The 20,608-nt window shown below is 58.8% G+C and overlaps 7 protein-coding genes and 2 non-coding genes across 9 annotated transcripts; 4 read left to right on the plus strand and 5 right to left on the minus strand.

Moving 5' to 3' along the window:
• Window positions 1–136: 136 nt before the first annotated feature.
• A1Q1_01485 (uncharacterized protein) lies at window positions 137–676 on the minus strand (the record flags this gene model as incomplete). Its single annotated transcript, XM_014324524.1, has 1 exon — window positions 137–676. One exon carries the CDS (start codon window positions 674–676, stop codon window positions 137–139), a length of 540 nt encoding a protein of 179 aa, XP_014179999.1.
• A 401-nt stretch (window positions 677–1,077) lies between these two features.
• On the plus strand, window positions 1,078–2,016 carry A1Q1_01486 (uncharacterized protein; the record flags this gene model as incomplete). The annotated part of the gene is made up of 4 exons (XM_014324525.1): window positions 1,078–1,127; window positions 1,210–1,241; window positions 1,305–1,867; window positions 1,918–2,016. The coding sequence occupies 4 exons, from the start codon at window positions 1,078–1,080 to the stop codon at window positions 2,014–2,016; spliced, it is 744 nt and encodes a 247-aa protein (XP_014180000.1).
• A 732-nt stretch (window positions 2,017–2,748) lies between these two features.
• On the minus strand, window positions 2,749–3,441 carry A1Q1_01487 (uncharacterized protein; the record flags this gene model as incomplete). The annotated part of the gene is made up of 1 exon (XM_014324526.1): window positions 2,749–3,441. One exon carries the CDS (start codon window positions 3,439–3,441, stop codon window positions 2,749–2,751), a length of 693 nt encoding a protein of 230 aa, XP_014180001.1.
• A 678-nt stretch (window positions 3,442–4,119) lies between these two features.
• Window positions 4,120–4,229, plus strand: A1Q1_t347. Its single transcript has one exon. It is a non-coding gene; the product is annotated as a tRNA-Tyr (tRNA).
• Window positions 4,230–4,552: 323 nt separating this feature from the next.
• A1Q1_t348 lies at window positions 4,553–4,660 on the plus strand. The gene has a single exon. It is a non-coding gene; the product is annotated as a tRNA-Tyr (tRNA).
• Window positions 4,661–4,877: 217 nt separating this feature from the next.
• Window positions 4,878–10,535, minus strand: A1Q1_01488 (uncharacterized protein; the record flags this gene model as incomplete). The annotated part of the gene is made up of 8 exons (XM_014324527.1): window positions 4,878–6,256; window positions 6,299–6,406; window positions 6,504–8,364; window positions 8,405–8,802; window positions 8,927–9,179; window positions 9,233–9,329; window positions 9,378–10,270; window positions 10,440–10,535. The coding sequence occupies 8 exons, from the start codon at window positions 10,533–10,535 to the stop codon at window positions 4,878–4,880; spliced, it is 5,085 nt and encodes a 1,694-aa protein (XP_014180002.1).
• Window positions 10,536–13,119: 2,584 nt separating this feature from the next.
• A1Q1_01489 (uncharacterized protein) lies at window positions 13,120–13,593 on the plus strand (the record flags this gene model as incomplete). The annotated part of the gene is made up of 1 exon (XM_014324528.1): window positions 13,120–13,593. The coding sequence occupies one exon, from the start codon at window positions 13,120–13,122 to the stop codon at window positions 13,591–13,593; it is 474 nt and encodes a 157-aa protein (XP_014180003.1).
• A 422-nt stretch (window positions 13,594–14,015) lies between these two features.
• A1Q1_01490 (uncharacterized protein) lies at window positions 14,016–14,442 on the minus strand (the record flags this gene model as incomplete). The annotated part of the gene is made up of 2 exons (XM_014324529.1): window positions 14,016–14,037; window positions 14,087–14,442. 2 exons carry the CDS (start codon window positions 14,440–14,442, stop codon window positions 14,016–14,018), a joined length of 378 nt encoding a protein of 125 aa, XP_014180004.1.
• Window positions 14,443–17,042: 2,600 nt separating this feature from the next.
• A1Q1_01491 (fmHP-like protein) lies at window positions 17,043–19,535 on the minus strand (the record flags this gene model as incomplete). Its single annotated transcript, XM_014324530.1, has 1 exon — window positions 17,043–19,535. The coding sequence occupies one exon, from the start codon at window positions 19,533–19,535 to the stop codon at window positions 17,043–17,045; it is 2,493 nt and encodes an 830-aa protein (XP_014180005.1).
• Window positions 19,536–20,608: the final 1,073 nt, after the last annotated feature.

A 20,608-nucleotide genomic window follows, 5' to 3' on the forward strand; every position in this document is an offset into this window, starting at 1 on the left:
CCGGTAGGCTCCTCGTCAAGCTTTTCGAGTCTTCTACACGTCTATTGAGACCATCGGCTGGACGGGCCGCAGCGCGCAGTCCCGCTGCGAATGCAATGTGTAAAGAGTGTTCTGCCCCTCGCAGCACATGGTGAGATTAATTTATCCACTTAGGCTCCTCAACAACTTCTTCATCATCGTAATTGAAACGGCTGCTGACACCGCCCTCGAAGCGCCTCAGCAGCTCCTCCTGCATGGCTTCTTGGTACGCGGGGCTCAGAGCGATGAGCAGGGCGTCGAGCGACTCAAACGTTGACGATAGCAGTGGCTGCTGAGCTGTTGTTTTCTCAATCTGAACGATCAGCCATCGGCCACCACAACTGCCGGCCCCGGAATGTTCGAGACATGTGTTGGGATGACTCACAGTGTAGCCTCGCTGATCGAGGAGGATGTCTGCCTCTCCCTCGTTCTTTAGCAGAACGAGATGCGCACGACCAGCGACACCTTCTGGCGTGTGACCCTCTGCCTTAGCCTCATCTCGCACCTTAGCTTTCTCGTCGTCTGTGCGCGGATAAGATACCTCTGGCCGCAGCTGGTACGACGCCAAGCCGAAGGCGTGCGACTTTAGGGCAGCGTCGAGCTCTCCCAGAGGGTCCTCGAGAATGTTATCCGGTGGCGGAGAGTCGGGGTGATGCATGGCTGCTGCACTGCTTGATACTTGATGCTTCTGGCTGGCGCTGGTCGGAGAGGCTGAGGTCGTGCTGTCAGTCACGTTGCGTGCTGGTAACGATGCGTCATCGTCCGTGGCCTGATGCTTTTGCGGGTTACTCCTGGCAGTGTTGATTGAGTGGCAAATCGGACAAGGAACGTTTCAGGGAAGGTTTGCACGTGACTTTCGTCATCGGTGAGACGTCCGGTCTTGGGCTTCCGGAGCGCGCCAGCTGCGCGGGCTGCGCCCATCGGCCAACCCCACCAAGCAGCGGGGCTGGCTCTTGGCGGACCGAAGTCTCTACCCACCGCTTCTTCGATCTTCTCTTTTCTCCACTTCAACCTTTTCCATCGACTGTTATATCTTGGTTTCTTGGTTAAACATCAGCAATGGCTCCCCAACCTGATCCCCGACCTCTTCCCGACGGATGGGTCTCCCAGTGAGTACAGTTCGGTGATTCTTCCTCCGTGTTGCCGCCACCTATTTGTCTCATTGAAGGAATGAATGATCTGACACTTCAGGTTCGACAGCAACTACAACCAGTACTTCTACGGTAAGCCTGACGCTCGCTCCTGCCGCTATTCGGATTGTGATCTGACGTAAAGTGAACACTAAGGCTCCCGGGGGCCCCAAGTCGCAGTGGACGCAGTGAGTACGGTTCGTGTGTACGCCACTGAACCGGCCGATAAGATCCAGACTAACGTCAGCCCCGCCGACGATCCTCCTCAGTCCGACAGCAACCAGTACGCTGCGCCGTCTGGCCCTCCTCCCTCGAATAACGAGAAGTCCTCGTACAACAACAACAGCGAGAAGTACTCTACGCCTCCTCCTCAGAACAACACGCCAGTGCAGCAGGGCAACCAGGGCCAGTCGTCCCACCGAGGTGGTCTCTTCTCTAAGCTCTCCTCGAAGCTTAACAACCACCACAGCGGGCAGCAGGGCTATGGACAGCAGGGATACGGCCACCAGGGCTACGGTGGCGCGCCACCTCCTCCTGTTTACGCCCAGCAGGGTTACGGCGGCGGATACGGCCAACAGCCGATGATGTACCAGCAGCAGCCTATGATGATGGGCCGCCCTCAGCGCATGGGAGGCGGCATGGGACCCGGTGGCGCTGCCATGCTCGGTGCCGGTGGTGGTCTTCTTGGAGGAATGATGCTCGGAAACATGATCGCCGATGTGAGTGGTTCTTTCAACTTCCGCCGAAATTGTGAGCTAACGAAGCACAGGGACAGCACGATGCTTATATGGACGGCTATATGGACGGGCAGGATAACGATTTTGGAGGAGGAGACTTCGGAGGAGGCGATTTCGGAGGAGATTTTTAAATGATGGTGACGAAGGCCTCGGCGATGGCGAGGACGGAGGTTGTGGTAGCGAGGACGGCTTCGGCGATGGCGGCGACGAGCGGTGGAGGTGGCGCCCGTTTTCGGCGGTGCCTGTGTAAGGAGCGGTGTGTCTGGTACCTATTGTGTTGTGTGTTGTGTGTCTGGCTGATGTGATGCGGGTGCGTATGTCTGTGAAAAGCTACCGCAGACGTACTCAGAACGCGCCATCGACCTCCTCAGCGCTCAACGCCGGTTCCCCAGACTTCCTGTTGCCCTCCTCACCCCCAAACCCCGTCCTCTATGCTATCTCTTCCCGCTCCGTAGCCGTGCTCTCTCCTTTCCTGGTCGCCTTCATGGTCTCCTCCCTGGATCTCTTTCTTGCGCGTACGATTTCGTTGAACTTCGGTGGCGAATTCTTGGTCCGTGATTCATTAGTTTGTTAGGGAATTAGACGTATCTTGTCCCTCTTGCCTTTGTTGTGAGAATGCATGAATAATACACGAGTGCGTTGGGGCTGTGCACTGGCGCTTGGCGCTCAGGAAGCGGTGACAGTAAAGCGGTTGTAACTAGATAGCGTTTCCTACCGCAGTCTGCCGATCCACCGGTAACTTCCAGCAATCCTCGATGCAAAGTAAATCACGCTCTATGATGTGCGTAGTCGCCAAGCCGGCAAAATACAATACATGATAAGATGGTACAGATGGAGCACAACCGGTCGCCCTTGCGTCGGGCCTACTTTTTCCGTCCCTTGCGGTCTTTCTGGACCTTGCCATCACTACTGGCGAGGCCCAACTTTGTGACACACTCGGGACAGTACCAGGTGTCGGGGAGGGGTCCAGACATGTTGACACACTTGACGTGGAACCACTCGTACGGGCACTTGCCGTTGTCGCAGCCGATCATCTCGCCGTAACTCTTCTGCTGACAGAAGCAGTACAGCGCGTCGTCGGGCTCGACCTCGCCCTCGACCTCCATGTCGTCCGCGGCAGGCACCTCGACCTCCTGCTGTTGCTGCTGTTCCTTCCTCCGCCCACCGCCGCGTCCGACACTGCCGCTGCGGCTGCCTCCTGGCGTACCGGCCGGAGAGGGAATGCCGAGAGAGCTGCCCGCCGAGCTGATCTGGATCGCGAGAGGGACGGTGCCCTTCCCTTTGCGCTTGTCCTTTCTTCCATCGTGTCCGCTGCCGAGCCCCTGCGGAGGAAGAACAAGGTCTGCGCCACCGAGATCGCCGAGCTTAACATCCGTCTCCAGCTCATCGATGTCGATACCGCCGACCTTCTTCCACTCGTGTCGTCCTCGCTCTCGCGCGCGGTTCACGATCCGCTCCAACCGCTCAGCGAGCTTGACCTTCTCTTCCTGCAGAGCCTCGATCTTGGCCCACTCGCCCTGAATCTTCGTGATCGTCTGCTGGTCCTTCGTGCTCATGTGAGCTGTAGGAATCGGCTGACCAGCCGCGATTGGAAGCGTGAAGGACGGATTCGGATTCGAAGGCTGCGCCGAGCCAAGGTTCTTGATCGGCTTCGTCAGACTGTAATGCCGGCTGTTGATCCGGTTCAGGAGGCCTGCACGTCAGCTGCAATGCACATATCTCTGCAGCTCACCGGCAATACGCTGGTCCTTGTCCTGGATTTCCTTCAGAAGGAAGGTCACCTCGCCCGGCAGGTTGTCAAGGCCTGATTGTTAGCTATATCCGTCCCCCAAAGCTCACTGGAGACGAACTCCGCCGCGACGGCCGCAGCCTCCTCAGGCGCGAAGTGCGGGTGCACATGCAGAGGGGTCGCCATGGTGGATGGTCGATGGAGTGGTTTCAAAACACAATTCGAGGTGCTAGGTGGCAAATGTCCTGACTCATGTGCGGGGCGTGCGGCAGCAAATCGGTCTCCACCAGCTCGCCTATCTTCCCCTTCCGTCTGATCATCATTACAATCACCTCTCCACAGCAACTCTCCGGACATCAGCCTCAACGCATGCACTTTCGACGAGCTTAGGGTCGCTCACGCGACGTACACTGCAGTGCATTGCAAGAATCAGGATAATTTGGCAGATCAGACGCGCTACCGGTACCTAAACGCCCTGCGCCCCGCAGCGATCAGCCAACATCTCCTCTCTATAGCTCAGTTGGTAGAGCGTCGGACTGTAATTGGTTATCCAAATCCTCCTACTCGATAGAGTGAGAAATCCGCAGGTCCTGTGTTCGACTCACAGTGGAGAGACAATCCTTTTGCGTCCTCTGCCCTTACGCAGTCGTCCTTTCTTTTGTTTTCTCATGGCTGTTGAATGGAGCTGTCGATGACCACTGAAGACAGGGGGGCCGAAATTTTGCCTCCGTGCGCCCAGGCACGCAACACCCTTCGACCCCCTCACGAGCGTCGATCCTGCCACAAATCCGCACCCTACCGTTCAAGGCCTGTGGAAAGCTACGGGAGGGAACTGAGAGTATCAGGAGGCTGCGTGGTGCACACTGTGATGTCCTGCGGTTGGTTCGAGGCCATTGGAGGCCGGGCGGGGGCGCCACACTCCCGTCAGCAACAGCTTCCTCACCATAGCTCAGTTGGTAGAGCGTCGGACTGTAATTGGTAACTCCAAAGCCGCCTGAACAGGCGAGTTCATCCGCAGGTCCTGTGTTCGACTCACAGTGGTGAGACTTTTTGGCTCCCTGAGCTCCTCTCCTGCATCCTGTGCATGCTTCTGAACCTCAGAGATATCAAGGGAAGGTCAGTGTCAGTGGTGAGCGACGAGGGACTGCGGGGTTCATGAAGCAAGCGAGGATGTGCAATGCAAATGGGTGCTGATATACATATAATTTAATGACTGATGGATACAACTAGACATGACGGGCGCCCCGGCGCGCACGTCGATGGTTAGGGGGTAGTGTTGTGGGCCGCGGTGTGGCCCGGTGTCGAGTCGATCGTGGCCTGGATCATGCCCACAAGCTTTGGGGGGCGATACGGCTTGATCATAACGTTGTTCATGCCTGTGTCGAGGGCCTGCTGGACCTTCTCCTCTCGGGCGTTGCCCGTGAGCGCGATGATACGCTGTGGTGGGAGTTTTCCCTCCGCTTCGAGGAGGCGGACAATTTGGGCCGCCTCCAGGCCGCCCATGATGGGCATCTCGAGGTCCATGAGCACCATGTCGAACGCGCCTTGCTGAGCGACAAGCGTATCGAGCGCCTCCTGGCCGTTGCTTGCGACCATGACTGTGTTGCCGAGCTTGGTGAGTTGGCGCTGCAGCACTCGCTGTGAGACGAGGTTGTCCTCGACGACGAGGATCGAGTACGACATGGCGTCGAGCGACGTCACGCTCGAGGTTGAGCTGACGCTTGTGGGCTTGGTGTAGAGGCTGCCTCGATCGGCTGAGGTAGCGCTCGCCCGGTCGGCAGAGGAGGCACTACCTCGTCCCGTGGAGCTGACGCTCGTGCGCTCCGTAGTGGTAGACGGCGCATCGGGCGAAGACAGGGGCACCGGCACGCCCTCGAGAACAGGCGAGAGCTGGCCGTCTCTGTACTCCTCGGGCGAGTCGAAGGGAGACACGATCTGCTCCCCTGAGAGCTTCTTGGGCAGTGGCGGGCGAGGAGAGTGCTCCGGCGGCACGACGACGGACTTGATGTAGAATCGGAACGTGCTTCCCTGCCCAGGGGCTGAGACCGTGTCGATGTCTCCGCCGAGCAGGCCGACGATCTTCTTGCAGATGAACAGTCCCAAGCCCGTGCCGCCGTACTTGGTGTGGATCATCTTGGAGCCCTGCTGGAAGCGCTCGAAGATGCCGCTTTGCTCCGTTTCCGTCATGCCGGGACCAGTGTCCTGCACGCTGCTGTAGATCCACACAGGGGTACCGTTGGCCAGGGTGCCGTTTGGTTCGAGAGCCGATACGGAAGGCGGGACGGTATCTCCTTCCAGTGGACCGGTGCGAGATACGTCGTAGCGCACGGTGATGCGGCGCTCGGGTGCGACGCTGACAAAGCGCACGGCATTGTTCACAAGGTTCGTCACGACCTGGCCGAAGCGGACCGGGTCGGTCGAGATCATGACATCGCCCAAGGCATCGAAGCCGGGGCCGAACTCGAGCCGCAGATCAATTTGCGACATTTTGCACTCCGAGTGGAAGACTCGCAGCACCTTCTCTGCCTCGTGCCGAATGTCGACGGGAATGTGGTGCACTGACAGCATGCCGAGCTGCAGCCGCGCCAGACTGAGGATGTCTGACGCGATGCGCTCCTGTGTAACACCACAGTGGTAGATACCTGATGGTCAGCTTACCAGCATAATCATAGCAGATGACTCACTCTCAAGCGCCTTGATGTCCTCCTCGATCTCCTTAAGCATCGAAGGTTCGGGGCGCAGGCCCTCAGGGCCAGAGCTGATGAGGCGGTCCCGCCTCGCGCGCAGATTCTCTTCAACGAGACTGGCGCACTGCAGAATGGCAGATACGGGTGTACGGATTTCATGCGAGGCTGATTGTCAGTTAGGGTTTTCACCATGGCAACTCACTCAGATCCACAAGGAGCTCCTGCTGGCGGCGGCTCTCCTCAGCTTCGGCGCGACGGCGTTCGGCCTCCTCGATCTTCTCCTCCTCGTAGGTGACATCGGTGATACAGCCAATGATGCCGCTGACGCCGCTCGCCTTGTCGAGGCGGATGAAGAATCCGAGCATACTTCGCCCGGTCCGCCACTTGAAGCGGATGGCAGTCTCGGAGCGCTTGCCGTAGATAAAGTCGTTCCACGCGAAGCGGAAGCTCTCGGCTGATGACTCGTCCAGGTGCTCCTGCCAGTCCTCGAGTTCCGAGTCGGCCGCGATGCCGGCCGGTTCGAGGAAGGCGGGGTTCGCATAGAGTACACGACCCGAGTGGTCCGCCCTGATGATGCCTGACGGACAGGCGTCGGAAAGTACCTGCAGCTCCAGCTCGCGCTCGTGGAATTTTGTCTCGAGATCGTACCGATTCTTGCCCATCTCCATGTGCAGATGGACGCGGGCGAGCAATTCGCGCGGCTTGAAAGGCTTGGAGAGGAAGTCATCTGCGCCGTAAAGCAGAGCTTGGACTCGCGATTCCTCGTCCTGCGCTGCAGAGAGGAGGATGACAGGGATATGCGACGTGTTGGGGTTCTTGCGAATCTCGGCGAGCAAGTCCATACCAGTCATGCGGGGCATGAGCAGGTCCGTCAGGACGAGGTTCGGTGTTTCGTGGACCATGATGCGGAGTGCGTCGACGCCGTCCTCGGCCTCTAGCACGCGGCAGAACGGCGAAAAGATAAGCTTGATGTACTCCCGCATGTCCCGGTTGTCGTCCACGATCAGCAGCACGTCGCTCGGCTGGAACTGCAGCCCTTCTCCGTAAGAGGGCGATGACTCTTGAGAGCCGACGCTGCCGCTCTCGTCACGCTCCCAGCCGATGACGTCGCGCGCCATCTCCCGACCGTATGAACCGAACGCCACGGGCGTCAGCTCCTCTTCGACGACGTCTTGTGCCAGCGGAATCTGCGCGGTAAAGGTTGATCCCGAAGGGTGTTCTCCGGTCGCAACGTTGCTGGAAACTTGCAGCTCGCCGTGGTGCAGACCGATGATCTCCTTGGCGAGCCCCAGACCGAGACCTGTGCCCTCGATGCCAGAGGCGAGGGCGGCTTGCGAGCGGTGGAACCAGTGGGTCACCATGTCGACCTCCTCCGCGGCGATACCGATACCTGTGTCCACGACCGATAGATTCGCATTATCCGCGTCGTACCACAGCTTGACCGTAATCGAGCCGCGCTTGGTGTACTTGATCGCATTCGAGAGCAAGTTGGCAAGAGCAGTTTCCATGAGGACACGGTCCACGGGCACATTGTCCGTGCGCTCCTCGACCTCGACCCTGAATGCAATCTGCGGGTGCCGCATCGCAGGCTTGAACAGGCCGCAGAGATCCGTCACGAATGCTCCAAGGTCGGTCATGGTGAAGCGCGCCTGGAAGCGACCCGCTTCCATGCGTGAGAAGTCCAGCAGCGAGGATACTATCCTCTGCAGACGTGTCACGTTGCGGTGAGCCAGCGTCACAATCTCCTTCTGCCGAGAGGACATGCCGTCCGTGCCAGTCGAAAGCTCCTCCAGCGGCCCTGCGATGAGGGACAACGGGGAACGGAACTCGTGCGCCGCACCTCGGAACCACGCCGTCTTGGCCCGCTCCATCTTTGCCTTCTCCTCTGACCGTGCGATTTCGTTCTCGAGAGCGATGATGGGACCGAGAGCCGAGGTGAGGTGCGCACGGAGGTTGTGGATGAAGTTTGCGTAGCCTCGGTCTCCAACGGCAGAGTGGTGATTGAGGCCAACGATAACGACTGCCGACGGCACATCGACCGAAACGTCAGAGGACAATGGAATCTGGATAGTCAGTTAAAAGTATTGACTCTGGACAACTCACGACTAACGCCGAGTCTGGCAGCTCGTCCCACTGTCGAAGAGGGTAGTCGCTGATGAGCTCCCGAATGTTCTCGACACGGATACACCTCCTCGTTGTGAGTGCAAGACGAATCGGCCACATGCCGTTGTCCAACTCTACGGTGGGCCACCTGTCCGAGCTACGGCTAGAGGCGAGGGATATCCCGGATGCGATGGATTCCTCTATATTGAGCGCCGTCGAGGCAGACCCGGACAGACTCTCGTCGTCGAAGGTACCATCGTCCTCGGCATAGCCGCCGACGTAGGTCGCAGATCGAGGCGCCTTTGGCATCTTAGGCACCTCTAGCACCAATGAACTCGGGGCACTGCGATGACTGGAGGGGACGCCAACGGTGGACTCGAGAGAAAGCTTGACAGTGTCTGCGAGCGGGTTCACAGCGCTTGTCTCCAGCGGGAGGACCGAGTAGCCGATAAAGAACGGGATCTCGATAGGAGCCGTTGACAATACTGCACAGTCAGCTTTCGCTAGGGGCAAGCAGCTCACCTTCGGCGGTCGCCTGGAAAAGGTCCGCTCGTGTCCGGACGATGCCGATAGAGTCGGCCAGAGCGCGGGTGACCTCTGCTCGTCTCCGGGTCAAGACTTCGGTCGTCCAGTCCATGGCGGCGACGTATACGCCGACAATGTTGGGCCCATCGTAGATCGGGTGGCAAGAGTAGCTGTGGTACTTTTCAAGCCACACGCCTCGTTCGTCCAAGAGATACGGAATGAGGGTGAAATCCTGGTACATGGGCTTGCCCTTGAACACCTCACCCATCTGGGGGTCAGCGCCACCTCCACGCAGTGACTAACCATCTCCTCGAAGAAGAACCATGCGTCCTTCCACACCTCGCTCATCAGTGCACCAAACGTATTCGGGTGATCCAGGAACTTTCCGTAGTTGTTGTTGCTGCGGGGGTCAGGGTTCTGGACTTTTACGTCTTTCGCGGTGACTCACTATATTGAGACAAGGTCTGAAGGCTTGGTACCGATGTAGACGGCGTCCGCGGTCACCGTGTCAAAAGCAATGTCGACCAGGGCGCGCAGCGCGGGCGACCATGTCTCGGGTGGGCCACACGGCTTCCCAGTCCAGTCCATGTTGTTGTATAACTCTCGACATGATGTTCGAGCATTGTCGGCCTCTAGTTCAGTTGTCGAAATTCGATACTGATCCGTGAGATGCTCGTGCGCCTTGGGCTCCATAGTTCGCGGAACGTCAGAGATGTCGTGTTTGACTTCGTGCCCGGCAACGAGGGAGGGACCGCGAGTCTGGAAGTCAGGCGACTCCGGCCCTAAGCCCAACGTTGCCGCTGATGATGATGGCGGGCTCATCAGTGATGGTGCAGGCGGTGGCATCGGAGTAGCCTCCTGATCCTCTCTTCCCAGAACGATGGCCGTATCACTGGACTGGGTAGAACCTGATGATGAGTCCTCGAAGCCCAAGAGTTGCGACGTGACGACAACATAGTGTACCTGCTCGGGATCCTCGATATGGCTTTTCGTGAGAGATAGCGATATCCGAGGACTTCCGCACTGCAATGTGAATGTTGTTGGTCTCGTCCCGTCCGTAGCCCAGCTCGAGAGCTGCTCGAGTGATTTCAGATCGAGAAAGTCAGACAGCGGGCGCTCGGAAGCCAGATTGCGCCAGTGGTGGTTCGCCCACTTCAAAGCTGCGTCCGGTAATGGGCAACCCTCAACGGCAGTCGCCTCGTCCGGCCGCCGCTCGACACCTTTATTCTGCGAGTTGCTTGAGGGACCGGAACGCTGCTGAGTACCGTTGGCGGGTGTGGCCTCAGCGAAGCGCACCGCGCCAGCTGGTAACTCGAAGATCAAGACTGGAAACGGGTAGGCCTAGAATGGTTAGCGCGGCACCAGAATACAGGAACCGTTGCCGCGGCTGCGCGGTTGCGGGCAAATGTCGATCGCATCGCAAGAGCTCATGCACTTGGATGAGACGGGAGATGCTGGCAGCAAAAAGGGGCTGTCCAGCAACTGAGAGCTGTTTGAAGAGCTGACGCACCTGCTCAAAGAATTGTATCGGAATATCGTCGTAGGATTGCCGCGAGGGACCACTTGGCTGGTCGACCAGGTCCTGCACCCATAGACTCGCGACCATGGTGGTCGGTGAGGGTGAGTCGTGGGGGAGCGCGCGCGCGACTGCTGTTTGCTGTTGTGCGCCTTTGGAAAGTTTGCAGTTGAGGTGGGAATGCGCGGGGCGTGCAGGTGCGGCGAATTATGTAGATGGAGTGTTCGGTGACAGAAGAAGAATCGATAAATCTAGTGACGACGGCTAAGGGACTGGGGTCATGAATGGCGACCGAGGAGTCGTGAATCGTGAGTGGTCGAGTGGCTGTAAGCCGCAGTTTAGCTGTCGATGGGCAAAGAAGAGGTCGAACAAGTGTAACAGTGTAAGCTTGTGTTGAACGACTCCCCACGTCCGACGACGGTGGAATGGGCTGGGCAGTTTGATGCTCACGTCCAGGCCTCGGTGGTCACTCCAGTACTAGAAAGTGCCTCGATGCAGCAAGCTGGACTCTGGAGACTGGAAGCTAAACTTACGATGCCCCCGGGTCAGTTTGAATCCCTTAGCCCTGTCCGCCTGTGATATCAGGCGTCTAATCGGGCGCAGGTGACTGGTATTCCAGGATGCCCATCAGGGAATCGCGGAATGAGGAACTGACTTTCGCCCGACACCCACAGCGACCCGCTCTGCGCCAATACCACGTCCCTCTGGGCACCTCTGGCCAGTCCTGCAACCTAATGCACTGGGCTTGCACGACGTCAATGGCAGATTCATTTCATCTTCAGGAACTCCGAACGCCCGAAAGCGCCAGCTCGCAAGCCCCGACTAGAGATGGAGCGGTCCAGTCACACCCCCACTGAACAACTGAACAAACGCCGCTGACCACACATCCACGCCATCTCCCGCTTGACTCTCCACGTCTCCCGGTGCCGTGGCCACACGGCTGATCCTCCTTCAAACGCGCCTGACCGTTTGCGGTCTAGATCCAACCACAGGTCCGTGCTTCTCGTGCCCGGGTGGCCACCCGGCCACCCAACAATACGTCATCGGCGGATCGGCGGTCAGCAGTTCTTGCAACGCCCATCTGTGAGCTCACAGCCTCCCGCGGCGTTGTGACAACGACGGATGATTCAGTGGGAGGCAGCTGAGCTGATGTGGGCGTGTGAGGCGTCGACGAGTGGGCGGATGCAACAGTGAGGCGTCGATTGCATTTGCCTTGTGTGACGGGTGTAGTTATCAAAACTCTCTCAAATCAGACGCGCGATGGACTTATGCGCGCCAGCGCAAATCTAGCGGACAGCAGTCGAAAGGACTGCGCCTGAGTTACTCACTAGCCCACCCGGTGAAGCGAGGAAGGAAGGCCACCCTGCCTAATTCGACTACTAACACCTCAAGGACGTAAGGACACTGTCCGCGACTCTATGTCGCCTCTGCATATACTGACCTTCACGAGCTCAGAAGTTAACCCATGCACCTCCGTCCGGTCGGTACTCGACGCTGCACTTTGCGACTCGAGCTGCCCCAACAGCCCCAATCACGACCTCCTCATTTCCTTCAGACTGACCGACTGGGCTAACCGTGCTCCCAGATTACTTGCACCTTGCCGCCATGCCCTGTGTCTGGAACTCTCGCCGCGCTCTCACGAACAGGAAGCATGCATAGAGAAACGGCACTATCCCTTACCTTGGGGCCATCTCTCTCGCCCGGCAAAGCTGTCGATCCGGGGATTGGAACAGGAGTGACGATGGCAAAGCTTTTGCTCGGCGTTCGTGACGAGATGGCATTCTGTGCGCTCACTCACAGACTGCGCTTTGACTGAGTAGCCCTCGAATCTAGGGCTCAGCAGCGGCCTGCTTCTCTCGGTACTGACTACAGAGGCCAACCGGTACGACGCTGAGGCTGATGCCCAGCAACGCAATCTGGGGCCTACACAGGTGACCTTACACTTGCCCGGCAACGTGGGACGGCGGATGCACGGCCCTCTACCCCCTTGGCCATGTCGTGGTGGCAACTGCTCTCTACATGCCTTACACGACTATACGACTGCGATCTCACTCCCGAGTCTCACTATCACCACTTTCGTTACTGCCTCTGTTTCATCGGCACACGCACTCCGCCTCTGATCTCGATCTCCTCGATCCCTCTTTCTGCAAATCCCACGATCCCACGCCTCGTCTTCCCCACCATCTTTATCGTCTTTGGCATCCTCATTCCTAGCAATCGCTCCTTTTGCATCAACGACGACAGTTGAGTGCAGTCTCATTCCCCACAGGTAAGGTGACATCTCCCCCATACATTCAACCCCCGCCCCCTCCCGCCACCCGCAACAAAATGCTGCCCCTGGCTGATTCACCGTTATCACGCTACCCAGGTTGGCGTAGCCGCCGGTTCGGCTAGAGGGCGTTTTGGCTACATCGAGGTACGCAGTTGTGTAGGTCTTGTGACCTCCTCAGACTGGACACATGCACACAGCAACGACACTCAAAAGCGCTCAGCAGCGACGTGTCCGTTATTGTCACTTCAACACTTTACCATCACTCGATCCTCGTCCATCGTCCACTTGTTCTCATTTCCCATCCCTTGCCGCTCAGTCCCTCAACGCCGCACATCCATCACTGACACCACGTCCCAGTTCCCTATCTTTTCTTCTCTCCCTCTCGCCTCTCCAGCCATCACTATGGACTACCTGACCGTCCTCTCTACTCTGCGCGTCCAGCTGTTCGTCGGCGCTTCGCCTACCTTGCCACCCGGGCTCGGTCCAGTCACCATGTCGCTGCTGGCGCTTATCAGGGACGACACGTTCTGCGCGTTCTTCCTCCTCGACCGCATCTTGGAGGTTGCTGGGGCCAAGCACCTGTCGTACGCTTCGCTCGAGCGCTCGGCGGAGACCCGCGCACTTGCGCAGGCAGCTGAGGTGCTGGTCTGGCAGGAGATCTGCCGCGCCAAGACGTTCGCCCGCGCGCTCGGCACTTTCTTCGAAGGACACGACCGCATCAATGAGCGTGAGCTCGCCGCCCTCGCCTCATCCCATGGCATCGGCCTCGCCACCAACGAGCACCGCGAGCACCGCACCAGCGAGCACCGCCGCCATGACGTCGACTCGGTCCGTGCACCGCGCTCACTCCCCGCAGTCGCCCCCGTGCTCGTATGAACCAGCAATCGGTAGATCCGGGTTAACCGTTTAACCAGGAAGAAGCATCGAACCCTGCGTAACCAGTGATTCATCGACCATCCACCCACTGCATCAATACCCGCGAATCCGGCGCACTCCGCTGCCGACATACCTCGCAACGCTCGCCGAGCGTACGCCTACGCACCTCAGTTCTCACGTTGTCTCACCCAGCATGTTCTTATCGTGTCTGTGCCATGTCAAGCTCCGGTCCGAAGTCAAGTCCAAGTTAGTCAGAAGTCAATACCAAGCCTCAAGCCAAAGTCGCAAGCCATCAGTCGAATCGATCCTTTTGGGCTCTCCCCTCTTTCCTTCCTCTCCTCTCTCACCTCTCGTCCTTTGTGCAGTCCATTGTGTGTAGTACATCGTCACTTCCATACCCTACCCGTCTCGTAACCTGCCCCTTAAAGCGCGAGGGCAATGTAGCTTTCCGTCAGTTTCCATGCACTCATCACTCTTATCGCGATACACTCACCCAGCGATCATAGCGACGCCACCCATGGGCGTCATCGGACCGAGGATCTTGCCGAGCTGCTCGCGGTTGAGGACGAGCCCAACAATAGATCCAGTGAAGACGAGGGCGCCGCCGATAATGCCGCCCGTGGCCCACTTGACCTTGCGGCTGCCAAACGCGAGTCCGGGATGCGCCGAGATGGCCATGAGCGCAATCCCGTTGTAGATCAGGTAGCTCGAGCCGGTCATCCACGACTGCCGCGTCCACTCGCTCATCTCGGGGTAGCGCGACTTGAGCGCGTGCGCGCCAAAGGCGCCCAGCGACATGCCCGTTGCCGTGAAGGCGGCGCCGGTGCGGAAGAGGGTGGAGGCGGACATTGTGAGCGCGAGCGGAGCGAGCGTGCGAGGCTAGGGGCTAGGCGAGCGGAGCGGAGCGAGCGCGTGTGCGTGTGTGCGTGTGAGTGTGCGAGCGGAGGAAGTAATCCGATGTGTGTGAGTAGATAGGCGTAGAGGTGCGAGCCGTAGTTGTCAGATCGGGATCGGGGTGGGAAGCTCGAGCAGGTCAAGTGGACAAGTGGTTATAAGCCAGTCTGCAGAATACCGGCCGTGCCTGCCGAGATTCGGAACGTCACTATCTACCGCCCCAGACCAGGTCGGGGTCGGTCACCGGAGTGCGCCGATTACACCCGAGCCTATAGGCGCACTTAGGCTCGTAAGAGGTTTCGGGCACCTACCGCACTTGCCAACGTTCATGGAGGACCTGACGCGCCTGGGCATGAACTGAGACCGGCGCGCCACATATGAACCCCGTTGATGGACTATGCTGTCATAGCTGAGGCTTCGCGGCTTGAGGAGGCGTCAATTGTGATCGGCCAGAGGGGGACGATCCAAGACAAGGATTCATTTACTGACTTCAAAACGGACTGGAGCAATGGGGTCGTACGTGAACCCACAACAGATCTTTTCTCAGTATGCGGAGCGGAGTTGCTGCCCTCTGTGACGCCAACGCTTGCAAGTTGCAGTAAGCTGCTCGATCTGCGGTCGCTCAGGCCGATAGTTGGTGTTGCTCTGCCGACCCCGCGCTCCAGATATCGCCTGAAGAGCTGAACCGGACACAAGAAGGATTACATATGACAGCGTGTATACGATACAAGAGATTTAGCAACAAAGGGGAATCGGGAACACCCAGCAGTCCCATCCACTGGACGTCAGCTCGTTTCTTCTGCTGCAGCTTCGCAACGAGGACGTTTATCTGCTCTTCTCTCACGCAAGAATACAGAGTAAATGCCCGACTTTTGCACTCACCGGCACGGCAGAATGGGGAGACCGCAGAGTTTGCCGGGGCATCCACCGCGGAGACGCTGCACGTCGTCCTCCTCGAGCTGGGTCGACACTGGATGTCAGCTTTGTTCCGGTCGTTGCAGCTGTGGCCGCGCGCGTTCAATTGCTGCGCTGTGCCCCCTCGCCTGTCCTTATCTCGGATGCCAAAACCGAGGCTACGCAAGTGCCTATCTCGGTCTGTCCGATCCAACTTCTTCGCCTTCGAACGCAGATACGCATTCCGAAGAAGCGATAATTAGGCAAAACCGAGTGGCGACAAGGGCGAGACAGGTATAGAAGACGTGCAAACGCTGATGCGGGAAGGCCGTGGTCCTACGCACTCATGTTACCAGCCTTCGGCTGCTCCGTGACGGGCGCAACGGCCATGGTCGGTGCGGCGACCGGCTGCGTCTGGACGTTCTTGAGCTCGACCTTGTCGCTTTCGTTGAGCATAGTGAGTGTCGCTGCTGCTGGTGGAGTGTGCGATGCAAAAGCGCTTGTAGCTCATCATGGCCGCATTTAGCTCGCCCCTCTCGGCGGTCCCACCATCAGGACACCCCGCGTGCTTCTCGATTTCAATCGTGACTGCGCGCGACGCACATTGGTACATTGGGGCACAGCTCCAGGCTGCCCAGGCTGCCCAGGCTCATGCAGGCTCGACGCGCAGGTAGGGCAAACGGCGGGGTATGAAGCTATGACGTCGCTTCTGAGCTTCTCTGGGAGTGGCGCGAACTTTCTTATTTACGCCGCCTACACAGCCGTTAGAGTCACGTGAAACGATGCCATGAGGATGTAGCGTGGATTCCTCGCGAATCCCTAAGGCACGGCCAGAGGTCAGGTCCCAGGCCCGTCTCGTTTCAGAAGCGCGCGAAAATCAAGTCTGTTCCTGACAGAAAGTTAGTGCGACGTTTCCTGTGTCCGTTCCCCTTCCCCTAAGTCCCTCACGTACTGGCGGCCAGGTCACTGCAGACACTGCCGTCGACCAAAGTTACGTCCTTTCCTGGCCCTTGCATCGTGCATACTCGGTGACTGGATGGAATGCAAACCTTCTACAGCGTCAGTCACCCGTCAGACGACCCGGACTACCTTCGGTGCTTCGGTGTCCCCACCGAGCTGGAAACGGCACCCGGTGGCGGTTCGATCACTACGGGACTGAGGAGCAACAAGGTGTCCGCCCGGGAATGAAAATTGGCAGGAACAACAGGAACAGAGGAACGGAGGAACCGACACGGCACGCTAGCGCATGCTGAAGCTCACCGAAGGAGACGGAGAAGCCGAGCGCATGTCCGATGGTGCGGTCTTCTATCTCCACTTTGTTGGTGGTCTTTCTGCACACCATGGTATCGATTCCAGCGATCCATGCAGAAGATGGGTGACGACTCTCACGCTTGCTCTTGCTCCCAGGCTAGCGAGCTTGGAGCTCAGACTCGCAAGTCACCGCAGCTACAATCGACATACATGACAGACACCAAAAGTACAAGGAAAGCTATTGGGGGTTTGAGAACAAGGTTTTCGTCATCGTGATCGCACGTCGAGGATCGTGAATGGCGGACCGGGCTTCCCGGTCGGAACGTAATATAGAAAGGAATAAGTTGTGTAAATGAATGAGTGTCCTTGGCGGCGTAAGGTCCGTATGCAGTTGTTGTTATGTTGTGTGTCTAGTCCATCTCGTACGCGAGCCCCCACTTCTGGGCACGGTACTTGCGCACGAGCTCCTCGTACTCCTTGTCCTTCTGCTCGCTGCTCGTCGCGTCGAGGGGGTGAATGGGGGGCAGGTTCTGCTGCTGTGGGGTCGTGACGATGCCAGTCTCGGAGGAGCTCGACGAGGACCACGTCGACATGGGCTTGTCGCGCTCCCGCTTCTCCGCGAACGAGTTGTAGTGGTTGTTGATCGTCTGCACGTTCTGCGTCTGCTGCTGCTGCAACTGCTGAAGCTGCTGGAGCTGCTGCTGGTACATGCTGGCGCGGAGGGGCGACTTGACCGGACGTGTGGGCGAGTTCGGCTCCATCTGCACCTCCTGCACGGGGCTGGGCGAGTCGACAGAACGCCGCGGCGCATGATGCTGGTGTCCGTGTGCCGAGGTCGAGTGCTGGTGCGACGAAGACGTGCTCGACATCGGTCCCAGCGACTCGACATACTCCTCCGTGTCCTCGTCCCAGGTCGCGCTTTCGCGCTCGAGCTTGGTCGGACGCTTCATGTCCGACGCGCTGCCGACATCTGACATCCGCGACGTCTCCCACGACCCCTTTCGCTCCTTGTCAATGCACACTATGCCGTTGCCAATCGAAGAAAGGGTGGAGCCGGACCGAAACAGCGGCGAGGGCATCTCGACCCCCGCTGTCCTGAGCACAGCCGACGCCTCGAGGTGGTCGCTCGGTGTCGTCATGCGGTGCGCAAACTCGCACACGTTGTCGGCTCCGAAGATGAACTCGCCTCCGAGCTGTCGCGCGCTTCCCGGGTCGCCGGGAAGCTTCAGGAAACCATTCCGCAGACTCTTGAGCGTCTGCGACGACGTGTTCTGTCGCTGCTGGTGGTACCGCTTGTCGTCGCCGAGGAAGTCCGACAGTCCCATCAGCTTGTACAAGTGCCGCGTACTGTCCGAGTAGATCGGGTAGGGACACTGGCACAGCTTGCGGTACTTCTTGATCAGCTTGTAGGATCCCGGGGCGATCAATACGACCTGTGTGTTGTGCGAACGCAGCGTGCTGGGGTCGAGCTGCGAGATCGAGCGTACAATGTAGTCCTGCCCGAGCGGGCACCAGAAGTGTCGCATGAAGATGACGACGACTTTGGGCGAGTCGTTTGAGCCGGCGCCCTGCCTCGCAGCGACACCCTTCGGGAGAAGGTCACCAAAGTGCACGGCCCGTCCATTCTCGTCGCGCACGATTGAAGTCTCGGCCTCCACCACAGCAAGCAGTGGCGGTGCCGACCAAATCTCGAGCAGCTTCTCGTCAGTTCCGTTAATGCTGGACGATCGCCGTCCCATCTTCCTTCCGCTCTTCACCGTGTACGTCGAAGGGGTGCCATGGCCTGGAACGGGTTTGTTCGTGCCCAGAAGCTTGAATGTTCCAACCGATTTCGTTCGTGTCGCAGATCTGGAAGTCACCGTGCGCGATCGCGATCGCGTCTCCGGAGGAAGGAACGCGTCTCGCAGGTCGTTCAGGTCGTCCGCCATGATCTCCTCGACGTCCTTGATCGATCGCCGCTTCTCGGGAAAGTGGGTCGCCAGTGACGTTTCCGGATCCGATTCGTTCGTCTCCTCCTCGACGAGGTCGTCCAGCACCGACGCAACAGCCTGCTCCTGGTCCTTCCCGCCGTGAACGCCAAACGATTGTCGTCCGAACATGACCATACTCCTATACTTGCTGTCCTTCTCCGGCAGCGGCGGTGGTGGAGAAAGTGGTGAAAGGGGCGATGTTGGCGAGTGTCCAAAGGAAGATGTCGTGCAGTCTCCAACAGTAGTGTGATCTCCTGCTGAAGAGTGTGCCGAGGCAGACCACTCGCTCTGTTGTGCTGCCGCGGTAGTGTCGACGCAGATCGGGCTGAGGAGACCGTTCGGGTACGACTTGGCGCTGAGCGCACTTAATGAGCTACTGCTCTTTTGTTGGCGCACAGTAAGCTTATCGAGCGAGGGCACGGTTGGCGATGATGTGGAGGTGGGAGTTAGACGATCGAAGTCAAAGGAATGCGCCGTGGGTGACAAGAACTGATCGCCTATCTCCAGGGTCAGCAAGCCACCACTGCCGGTCGAGCCCTCGAACGCCCCCATGTCACCCGAAGCGGCGGGCTGACTCTCCTTGGAACTTCCATGGGACAGGTTCAAGGGCGGTGGTCGTCCGGCGGCGCCGGCAGCGGTAGTTGGCGGGAGGGGGAAGAGCATGGTGACGGGAGTGGTGAGTTCGCCTTGGCTGGAGGCGGTCGAGGAAGACGTGCTGGACAGATGTTGCAGCTCGAGTTGCGGAGGGAACGGGGGTACGGATGAGCGGCGCTTTGACGCATAGATGTCTGCCAGTTGGCAGTCAGTCAATGGCGTCAATGGCTCGGGCGTCACGCTAAGTTTCTCGACCAGCTCAATCATGGCGGGGTCGAGCGCCACGGAACCAGTGCTCTCCGAGCTCCCGTGGTGTGCTGTGGTGCCGCCGTCGGCCATGGTGGGAGTGGCCGAGGGTCGTCAGAGATGATGAGGTGGGGTGGCGTCGAGAAATATCGGTGTCGGGTGGTGGAATATTGGTTGTACGCGAGTCTGGAGCAAATGGTATAGAGATGAGTTGTGATGGAAAAGAAAGTGGTGAGGGTGACGAGAGCAATGTTGGATCGCCTGCACACTGCAGCCTGTGCAGTCTGGCCTGCCTGGGCGCCGAAATGGAACCCACTTTACGCCCGAGTAGTGGTTGCGGCGAGATGTCTCCAGTGTCGAGACTCGCGACGCAGGCCAGGAGATGGCCAGGTGGTGGACCAGGACCTGGCTCTTGGACCTGGATGCCGGTAGAGCGGTGGTTCTGCAGGTCTGCAGGTCTGCAGCAGGAGTGTACGCAGGGCAGTGGTGGGTGTACCGGTGTACCTGGGACTGAGTCTGCAGGCTTCGATGACATACCTGGCGACTGGATCACGGCTCAAAGTTCATCAACGGCATGGCCTGTACCTCTGACAGGGGAAATGAGTGCCTCCCTGGGTGGGCCCTGGCCATGACGGCACCCAAAGCCAATTCCACTCACCCCGGCGCTTTGAGAAGGGGCACTGGAGCGGCGTCTGAACCACTCCAGTGCAAACAACAGGGGTCGCTGCCCAGTGAGTCGTTGTCTGCTGGCGTCCTACGCGGCCGGGGCGCCTGTCCCCTGTCCGAAACACGCTCTTCAGGTTGTAACGAGCCGTGCCTGTGTTGCTAGCAGTCTCTGGTCCTGGGCGGCGGTGAGTGCCCTACGCCCCCCCCTTGCCGCCTTATTGCTGCCGGGCGCCTAAGTGCGGTGCCTATTCAGTTGGGCGCTCGGCCCTCCTGCCCCCCTGCAGCTCGGAGTCCAGCCCATCGTCCACACAGGCTGAAGCAGATCACCAGAACACCGCGACCATACCCTGCCACGACCCTGCAGGCAGGTTTCGATCCATCCCGTATGAAGTGCTAGTCATGATTCAGTCAATCACTCAGGTGTTACAGTGGTCAGACATGCTGGCATGCTACGCGTGCACGCGTTCGCTCTTAAGGGAGGATGTACATGACGGGACTCT

The sequence above is a fragment of the Trichosporon asahii genome (assembly GCF_000293215.1).
Source record: "Trichosporon asahii var. asahii CBS 2479 unplaced genomic scaffold scaffold00050, whole genome shotgun sequence".
In the NCBI taxonomy this organism is placed as follows: Eukaryota; Fungi; Basidiomycota; class Tremellomycetes; order Trichosporonales; family Trichosporonaceae; genus Trichosporon; species Trichosporon asahii.